The 10,295-nt window shown below is 57.7% G+C and overlaps 1 protein-coding gene across 1 annotated transcript; it reads left to right on the plus strand.

The window, feature by feature from the left end:
- The first annotated feature begins 5,264 nt into the window (after nucleotides 1–5,264).
- Nucleotides 5,265–9,301, plus strand: LOC306815126 (nicotinate-nucleotide pyrophosphorylase [carboxylating]-like). The gene is made up of 4 exons (XM_079331749.1): nucleotides 5,265–5,302; nucleotides 6,500–7,112; nucleotides 7,819–7,950; nucleotides 8,830–9,301. The coding sequence occupies exons 2-4, from the start codon at nucleotides 6,513–6,515 to the stop codon at nucleotides 9,013–9,015; spliced, it is 918 nt and encodes a 305-aa protein (XP_079187875.1). The 5' UTR covers nucleotides 5,265–5,302; nucleotides 6,500–6,512; the 3' UTR covers nucleotides 9,016–9,301.
- The last annotated feature ends 994 nt before the right edge of the window (nucleotides 9,302–10,295 follow it).

Consider the following 10,295-nt stretch of genomic DNA (forward strand, 5'->3'; position numbering starts at 1 on the left):
CCACGTTTGGCAGTGGTGAAGGTATATGTGTTGGGGTAAGTGCTGGAACTGGGTGCAGCAGTGTGGGAACTGGGGGGGAGTTTGGTCACCCCCAACCTTTACTGGGACTGGGGACACCCCAGTGACATCCCATGGTCTCTCCACAGAAAATTGGTGGCATTTCTAATGGCAAGGTGAGCACCCTGATTTCTTCTGCTGGGCCCAGACCCTCCTCTCTCATGGCCATGACCCTCCAGAGCATCCCAGTGCACCCCAGTGCGTGCCTGAACACCCCAGAGCTTCCCAAGGCAGCCCTTCCCCAGAGTCCCCACTGTGTTCCCACTGTCCTAGTGCACCCTAATCACCCCCAAAAAGCACAATGGCCAGTCCCCTTACTCTCCTCTTTCCCTTTCTCATTGCCCATGACAGTGGTGTCCCCAAATCCCCCTCCTGGACTCACAAAGCCCTTCCCAAACCCATCAGTTTTGGTCCTCTTCCTCTGCTTTCTCCTGCCCCACCCATGTCCCACTTCAGCCCCCACATCCCCCCACTGGAATTCCTGCCTCCCTACCCACATTCCCCCATTCCTATCCCTTCAACACCCCCAGCCCCATCCCGTGGGGCCCCCAATCCCCCCAGTTCAGTGTCTTTGGGTCCCTCACATCCCACTCTGTTCCCTCCTCCTGGGAGACCCCAAATTCCCCTTGCTCTCCGTGTCCCCATCCCCACCGTGGTTCCTGCAGGAACAGGCATTGGCTGAAACTGGCTGAGTGTGACTGGTGGAGCACAAGGGATTTTCCCCCTCAGATTGTGGTCTGCCACGGGGCTTTGGGACACCTGTGACCCCCTGAGTCCCACAAGAGCCATTCCAGACTAAATCTTTGCTCTCTGCCTGCAGACATCCATAGTAGGAGGTGTAGGTGGATGCATTGGGGTAAGTTGTGGAATTGGGGCACCAGTGTGAGCACTGGGGGCCAGTTTGGTTCCCGCATGCTGGCTCTGGGGACAGCCCAGTGAGCAGTGACATCTCCCCATCTCTGCAGAAAACAAACGGCGTCCAACGAGTGAAGAGGTCTGAGATGGGTACCCGCAGTTTTGCTGGGCCCAGAGCTTCCCCTGTCCTGGTCATCTGCCTCCAGTGTGCCCCAGTACACCCCAATGTGTCCCAGTACACCCCAGTGTGGGCCATTATTTCCCAGTGTGCCTCAGTGTCCCCCAGTGTGGCTCTAACCTCACCTTTGTCCCCAGCCCCCCGTGGCTGAGCAGGTGCAGCTTCTGCGGGAGTGATACCTGGCTGCCATTCTGGATGCCCTGGTGAGAAATTCTGGGGGATCTCCAGCCCCACAAAAGTTCCTGATGGAACCCTGAGCCCTCTGGGGTGGACAGAGCTTGGGAACATCAGAGGGACATGGAGGGGGCTTTCCCTGATCTGTGTGCTGGGGTTGGCTGGACAGAGCTGTCCCCAAGGCTTTCCTTGCACCAGGGGGCTCTGGGCACACCCAGTGTCCCTGTGAGAGCAGCAAGGGCTCTGGGAAGTTTTGGGATATTCCAGGGTGAGGGGCTCTGGGAGTCACATGGATCTCAGGTGCCAAGTCCGGTCCCAGGTGTGTCTGGGGCTGCAAATCCCTTCTCCTGCTGCAGGTCCCTGCAAAGAGAGGGGTGGGAACAAGGTCCCTCTCATGTCCCAGTGAAACAGCAGTGTCACGATTTGGGCTCTGCCTTTCAGGCCTGGAACTGGTGGTGACACCCGGGTCCTGTCCCCCTCCAGCAGCATGAGGAGATGATCATGTCTGAATAATCCCCCTGATCCCCTGGGAGCCCTGGGAATTTCCCTGGAATAATCAATAAACCCCTGCAGCAAAACAACTCTGTCTGTGCATGTGTGCTTGTTCTCATGTCTCTGGGTGTGTTCCCATGTCCATGCTCACAGACATGTGGGTTCTGTGTCCCTGTGTATTCTGTGTCCCTGTGTATTCCATGTCCCTGTCTGTTCCATGTTCCTGTGTGTTCCTGCATCCCTTTGTGTTCCATGTCCCTGTGTGTTCTGTGTCCCTGTGTCCCCATCTCCACGTGTGTTCCCAGGTCCATGTTCCATGTCCCTGTGTGTTCTGTGTCCCTTGTTCACCCCTGTGAGTCTGCGCTCCCTCCCCCACCATGACCAGAATGACTCTGGGGTCTCCCAGGTGTGTCTCTCCCTTCCCCTGCACTGTGTGCCCTGGGCAGGGAACCCTCAGGGGACAACGTGGGGACACCCAGGGAGGACTCCTGGGGGCTGGGGAGGCTCCACTGGTGCTGGGACTGAGGAGCAGCAGTTGCCCATCCAAAACACTGTCACCACCACCACCACCATCACCACCATGCCCTCCATGATGCCCCCGTATCCCTTCAGTGCATCCCATCATGTCCTCCCCCATGGTGACCCCCAGATGTCCCTGATGGACCCCCAGCCTCTTGCAGAACCAATCCCTGACCCACATGTCTCCTGTGCCCACACCCCATGTCCTCCTGTGTCCTCATGGTGTCCCTCATGCCCCTGTCCTTCCCAAGGTGACCTGTTACTGCCCCAAAATGTCACTCCTCACCTGCCAGAGAACCAAATGCTGCCCTGAGTAAACATCTGGCTGATGGGCTCCATCCATCCTGTGTTCCCACCGTGTCCCCCCATGTCCCTTCCCATGATGATCCCCCAATCCCTTCCCCCATGGTGATTCCCCAAAGTTCCCTTGTCCCCCAAAGTCTGTCAGAGAACCAATTGCTGGCCTGGATCGCAGCCTGGGTGAACATCTGGCTGATGGGCTCCATCTGCCTCTCCATGTCCCTGCTCTTTGTCATCCTCTCCATTGACACCTCTCATGTCAGAGGGGAGCAGGGGGACACAGGGGGGACACAGGACATGGTGGCCATCAGGACAGCTGGTGGCCATGGGGTTGGTGGTCATCAACATGGCGGTCATGGGGATATTGATGGCCTTGAGGGGGCTGGTAGCCATCAATATTATGGTCATAGTGCTTGGTGGCCACCAAGATGGTGGCCATGGAGAGACAGTTGATGGCCTTCAGGGTGGTCATTATGGGTCTGGTAGGCATCAAGATGTGGGTCTGGGGGCCATGGGGAGTTATTTGCTATAGGCATTGGGGCGTGTGGCTGATGGTAGAGTCAGAAATGCGACATTGATGAGGTTTTTTTGATGACATTTTTTATTGATGTTCATCTTCTTTCATTTGGGCTTGGAATTTCCTGTGCTTGCAGATTCGATTGGTCAAAGGTCTTGTGTTTGATGTCAGTTCTGGCCAAATTGTTTGTGCCAAACACAGTTGGCCATGCAGGGGTTGGCTGCCATTGAGTTGGTAGCTGTGGAGCTGGTGGCCATGGATTCTGGTGGCCATGGGAGTTCCAATCATGCCTCTGGTGGCCATGAGTGGGGAGTCTGTGGCCATGGACATTAGGTGGTGTCCATGAAGATGGTGACCCTCAGGGTGGTGGCCATTTGGTTTGGTGGCCATGGGAGTTGGTTTGGTGGCCAAGGGGGGGTTGATGTGCCCCAGGGCACATGGGGCACATGATGTGCCTCACTTTGTCCCCCAGTGCCCTCTGATGATGCCCAAGCTGCCGCTGCTGCCGCTGACGCCTTGGCTGACGGTGCTCAGGATTTCATTCCCCATCATCCTCCTGGGCAAGATCCTCCAGTTCATCACCAGGAGCTACCTGGAGGGGCCAGGGGGCAGGACGTGTCCCCATGTCCCCATAGCCCCCTGTCCCAGCATCCCCAATCCCCCATTCCCATGTCCCCATGTCCCCATAGCCCCCTGTCCCAGCATCCCCAATCCCCCATTCCCATGTCCCCATAGCCCCCTGTCCCAGCATCCCCAATCCCCCATTCCCATGGGCCCATGTCCCCCCTGAACTCTGCCCTCTGCTCATGGGTCACCTCTGTGGTCACCTCCATAGTCCATGGCCACCTCCAGCTCCTCCCTCCTCTCAACTTCCTGTGTCCCTTTCACCATCTCCAGCTGGTCTTGACCATCTCCATGTCCCCACCACCATCTTCCTGTCCCCTCCTCATGTCCCACCACCATGTCCTGTGCACCTTGAACATCTCCACATTCCCCCTTGTGTCCTCCCCATGTCCCCACCACCTCTCCACATTACACTGCCCATCTCTGTGTCCCCAGTTCCATCTTCCTGTCTCCTCCACCTCCTCCCTGTCCCCTCCACATGCACCACCACCATGTGCTGGTCACCTCTATGATCTCCAGGTGTCCTTGACCCTGTCTCCTCCCTCCCTGCTTCCCCCACCATCTCCTGGTCACCTCAACCATCTGATCCCTCTTCCCACCACTGTCCCCACCACCATCTCCATGACATCTCCATGACTATCTTTGTGTCACATCCACGATCTGCTGTCACCTTGATCATCTCCTCTTGGCTGCCATGCCCATCCCCATGACCCCACCTTGTCCATGTCCCCAACTCCATGTCTGGTCTCTTGTCTTTACTCTTGTCCCTGTCCCCACTGTCATCTCCCATATCCACTCTGCTGTCCCCTCCACCATGGCTCGGCCATCTCCATCTCCTCCATTCCCCCCACGCTGTGTCCCTCTGCTCCCCTCTCCCCCATCTTAAACTTCTGCTCTCAGCTCAACCTTGTCCCCCCCCTCAGCCCCAGCCCCGCACACAGGAGCACCACTGGCACTGTCACCACACCACTGACACTCTCACCACTCCACTGGCACTGTCACCACCACACCTCTGGCACTGTCACCATAACACCCCTGGCATTGTCACCATAACATCCGGGGCACTGTCACACACCCTTGACACTGTCACCACACCACTGACACTCTCACCACCACACCCCTGGCACTGTCGCCATAACACCCCTGGGACTGTCACCACCCCCCGGCACTGTCACAACATCCCTGGAAATCACCTCCTGTCACCTCCATGTGTCTGTCACCCCCCGATGCCACTGTTCCCCCCCCACGTCACACTGATGGTGTTCGGCAGGGTCTGAATTAGGGGGGGCAGGTTGGGGGAATCACCTGATGACATCTGGTGTCACCCCAAGTGCCCCCCCCCCCCATGGGCCGCCCCCCCAACTGTCCCCAAGCCCCCGCCCCGCTCATTTACTGTCAATAAAGGAAATTTCCCCTCCCCCATCCCAAACCGTCGGGGGGGGGGGGTGTTTGGAGGGGGGGTGGGGACCCCCTGGGCAGCCAATCACAGCCCGGGGTTGGGCTTTGGGGAGAGGCAGGCCACGCCCCCCAGGTAAGAACGCCCCCGACCCCCAATTCAGGCTTCAGTCGTCTCCAACTCTGGACAGGTCAGTGGGGCGCCCCTCCCCCACCTTTGAGTCTCGGGAAGGGGGAGGAGGGGCGGGTGATGTGGCCACTCTGGACTGGACTTTGGACCGCCCTGAGTTGGGGGGAAGGGGCAGGAGAGGGAGAGGGACCCACATTTGTGGGATGGGACCCACATTTTGGGTGCTCATGGGGGGGCGGGACCCACATTTGATCTCCTTCCTGGACTCCCAAATCCACCCCCTGAATCCAAAAATCCTCTCTGCACCGAAAAATCTTCACCAAAATGCCCTTAGGACCCTCTGAGGAACCCCCAACCTCCCCCCAGGACCGGCCCAAAATCCCCTTCCCAGAACCCAATGACCTTCCAAACTGCCCAAACAAACCCTCCCCAGCACCCCAACATCTCCTCAAGGACCCTCCTGGTATCCGCAAAACCCCTGAAGATCCCCAGCAAAATTCCACTAAAGAGCCACCAGGACCCTTCCCAAAATTCTCCCAAGGACCCCCCTGTTCCCCAAACCCCTCAAAGAGAACTCAAATTTCCACTTCAACTCAACAGCCTGAATTAGGGGATCGTGTGTTGGGTAACTACATTTTGGTGTTTGTAGTTTAGGGACCCCCAAATTTGGGGCAAGAAGACACGGTTGAGTTGGGGGTCTCTGGGTAGAGGACCCTGATTTGTGGGGATCAATCAGTGCGGGAACCCCAATTTAATTCAAAGACAGGGGGTGCCCCCATTTTCCCCTGCCCCATACTGGGTCTGAGAGATCTGGTGTCACTCTGGAGTTCCCAAAAAACAACCCAAATTTCCCCCTCAACCCCTCCAAACCTCTTCCAGAGCCAAATATCTCCCTGAAGAATCCTTCCCGGATCCCAGTATCCCCTCAAGGACCCTGCTGTGACCCTCAGCCCCTCAGGCATCCCCTCAAAATTCGCCCAAGGAAATGGTGTTTGGGAATTTCTAAGGACCCCCGTATTCCCCAAACCCCTCAAAGACCACCAGAATTTTCCTCCTCAAGACCTCCAAACCCCTCCAACTCTGTCCAAAGCACCTCCAGACCCAAATATCTCCCTGAAAATCCCACTGAGGAGCCCAGTACCCTCCCAGGGACCCTCCTAGGGCGCCAACAACCCCTCCCCATGACCCCAAATGCCTCCGCATCATCCCAAATCCCCCTCCCGCAGCCCCCAAATAACGCCTCTGTCTCTCTGCCCAGGCTCCCCCGGACCATGTCCCTCTCGCCCCCGGCCTGCTTGCCCCCAGCCCGGGGCTGGGCCCCCCCGCCGCCCCCGCACCGCCTGCGCTCCCTGGCGCGCTCCTGGCTGGACGAGGACGCGCCCTGGCCGGACGCGGCGGTGGCGACCGTGGGGGACAGCGCGACCCGAGCGCAGCTGCTCAGCAAGGGCGGGGGGGACTCGGGGGGCATCCTGGCAGGCGCCCCCTTCGCCGAAGCCGTTTTCGGGGTGTCGGGGTGCCGGCTCAGCTGGAGGGTGCCCGAGGGGGCGGCGCTGCCCCCCGGGCGGGTGTTGGTGGCCGAGGTGGAGGGTCCGGCCGCGGGGGTGCTGGCAGGGGAGAGGGTCGCTCTCAATATCCTGGGGCGCTGCAGCGGGGTGGCCTCGATGGCTGCCAGGGCTGTGGGGGTGGCCCGGGCACAGGGATGGGCGGGGGTCGTGGCGGGCACCCGAAAAACCACGCCCGGGTTCCGCTTGGCGGAGAAATACGCGCTGGGGGTGGGGGGCGCTGACCCCCACCGGGGAGGTTTGGGGGGACTCCTCCTCCTCAAGGACAATCACCGAGCGCTGGCGGCGGCAGCGGGGGGACTCGAGCAGGTGGGTACGCCAAAATTGATGGGCAGTGGGGGAGGGGGGGGGCTTGAATTGGGGGGTTCTGGCTGTGGGGGGACTCCAGAATTTGGGGACTCCTGGATTATGGAGTGCTAGGTGGAGACTGGGTGGGCAGCACCGCAGTTTTGGCGGGGAGATTGGAGCGGGGAACCCTTGAATTGGTGGGTTGTGGGTGGTAGGTGTAACAGCACCAATTTTGGGGGTGTGGGGTAGGGGGAATATGACGTTTGGAGCAAATGGGGAGTTTTGGTGGAGGGGGCTCGATTTTGGGGAGAGTGATGACTTGGGGTATCCCAACCTTTGAGGGTGGTGGGGAAGCTCCAATATTTGAAGAGGGTACCAATTTTGAGACAGACTCTTGGATTGGGGTATTCTGGGTGTGGACTGATGTAAGAGGACACCTGAATTTGGAGGGGATGGTTGGGGGGGGGATCCCAGTTTAGGAGGGAAACTGGGGGCAACCCTGAATTGAGGGGGATCGTGTGTTGGATAACTCTAAAATTTGGTTGGGATAACCCCAGCTTTGGAGGCAGCAGACACCCTTGAATTGGGGGACTCTGTGGGAGAGGACCCCAATTTTTGGGGGGGCAGTGGAGGGATTTTAAGTGACTGACTGGGGGGAGCCCCCATTTTACCCTGCCCCTTACTGGGGCGTCGTTCTGGGATTCCCCCTGACCCCCCTCTTCCCCAGATGATTTTGGGGGTGCGCCGGGCCGGGGGCTTCACCCGCCGGTTGGGGGTCGAGTGCTCGAGTGCAGACGAGGCGCTGGCAGCTGCTGGGGCTGGGGCTGACATCGTCCTGCTGGACAACCTGGCCCCTCAGGTGAGTCCCGAAATCGGAGGGGGCCGATAATGGTGGGACCCCAAGTGTGGGCTGGAATCCAAAAATGGGAGATTTGACTCTAAAAATGGGGATAAACCCCCAAAAGGGGGCATAGATCTCTCAAAAAAGGGGGGGGGGGTAATGCCATAGATTTGATCTCTGCCCTCAGTGAAACGGGTTGAACACCTCAAAAACTAGAGGTTACCCACATAGATCCAAGCTCTGCTGTGCCCAGCTGAGCCCCCCAAAATCGAAGGGAGTGGAAAAAATGGGGAACATTTTGGGGTGAGGCCACACCAGTCAAATGGGAATCTGCTGTAAATGTGGGGCAGCCCCAAATACACGAGGGGGAATCCCAGTTTTGGAGGGTCAGAGGGTTGGGTAGTCCCAGTTTGGGGGATTTTGGGTAAAGGGAAGCTGGACCTGGGGAGTTTAGGTGGGGGGACTGTAATTTGGGGTCATTTGGTGGGCAAATGCCTGGATTTGAGGGGTTGGATGGGAGGCCACAATCTGGGGTGGTTCTGGGTGGGGGACCTGCCATTTGGATTGGAGAGCCCACATTTGGGGTTGTTCTGGAGGTCAGTGGTGGGTGGTGTCCCCACTTGGGCAAATGTTGGGTGGAAAACCCCTGTTTTTATTGGGTTTTGGGTTTAAGGGAGATACCCCTTGATTTGGAGGGTTTGGAGTGGACACCCCAATTTTGGAACTCAGTGGAGTAATCCCCGAATTGGTGGTTTCTTCTGGGAGGGACCCAAGCTGGGCAGATTTGGGCCAATTTGGGGATTCTGCACTGTGTAGCATCCAGTGCATGTCCATATGTGCAGCGTACCCGAGATTTTGGGGAGGAGGTGCTCCCTGCTGACAGGGTGTCCCCCCCAGGAGCTGCACGTGGTGGCGGCGCAGGTCAAGGCCGCGCATCCCAGAGTGACGGTGGAGGCCAGCGGGGGCATTGTTTTGGGGACCCTCCCCCAGTTTCTGGGGCCCCACATCGACGTGGTGTCCATGGGGTGTCTGACCCACAGTGCCCCCGCGCTGGACTTTGCGCTGCGGGTGCTGGAGCCCTAAAATCCATCCTCTGAGCCTAGGATTCCCAAAATCCAACCTAGGACCCTAAAATCCTGCTCTGGAACCCCAAATCCAACCTGAGATGCCCAAATCCATCCTGGAGAGGATGAAACTCACAACAAAACTCCAAAATTCACCCTGAGAATCCTCAAATCCCAAAGGGCCCCCCACTGTGAAATCTGGCACTGAGTCCTCCCAACCGCCAGGGGGCGTCAATGCCCGAGAGCTGCTCATATCTTGGGGCTCCAAAATCCACTTTGTACCCCAAAATCTATCTTAAGATCCCATAAATCAACTTTGAGACCCAAAAAGTCCACCCTGGGGTCCTCCAGAGCCCATCCTGGGACCCCCAAATTCCCCCTGAGACCCCACAAAGCCCAACCTGTGGATCCCAAATCTCCATCCTGGGCTCCTCTCACTCACCTCCCCCCTCTAAGCTGGACCCAGAATTCCACCCTGAGCTCTCCCCATCCCCCCTTAATCTTTGTACCCCCAAATAAACCCTTACCTCACCTCTGCCACTTGTCCTCCCAGTTTTTTCAGGGGTCCAAACTCCAGGTGGAGGGGGGGCAGGGGTTGAAACCCAGTTTGAGGATTGCAGACCCCAGTTTGAGTGGCCCAGGTCCCAGTTTGGAGAGCTGAGACCCCAGTGTGAGGATCCCAGATCATGCTTGAGGGCTGCAGACCGCAATTTGCGAGTACCAGATCCCAGTTTGAGAATCTCAGACCCAGTTTAAAGAACCCAGATTAAAGTTTGAGGGAGTTCAGGAGTCCAGGACCTGAACCCCCAACTTGAGGGACCCAAACCTCAGTTTAGGGGTTTCAGATTCAAGTTTGAGGGTCCCAGACCCACCACCAGCACATCTGGGAATTGGGATCAGAGGAGAAGTCCTTCTGTAAATCACAAAATCAGGGTCTAATTCCTAGCCTGATCCCACCCAGCCCCATCTCACCTGTGTGTGCCCACCTGCCTGCAGGTACCTTTGGGATGTCTTAAAAGACACTTGAAAATGTATTATTTAAGCAAAACTACCTTTCTTTACAAAAGTATAGTTGGCTTGCCATAATCTTAGGGCAAAGTTATCTCCAGGCTCATCAATACCTGTGTGACCCTTCAGATACAAAGTGCTGACCAAGTCTGGTGCTGGGCTTGGATCCAGGCACAGCCAGAGCCTTCTGTGAGAAGGACCTTCAAGGGAAGTCAGGGAGTCCTTTGTGCACCTTGAGAACCAGCAGGAGGCTGTCCCTGCTCAGTCTTGCCTCAATGTCCCACTCTGGGC

Source organism: Erithacus rubecula (genome assembly GCF_903797595.1).
Source record: "Erithacus rubecula genome assembly, contig: scaffold_100_arrow_ctg1, whole genome shotgun sequence".
Taxonomy (NCBI): domain Eukaryota; kingdom Metazoa; phylum Chordata; class Aves; order Passeriformes; family Muscicapidae; genus Erithacus; species Erithacus rubecula.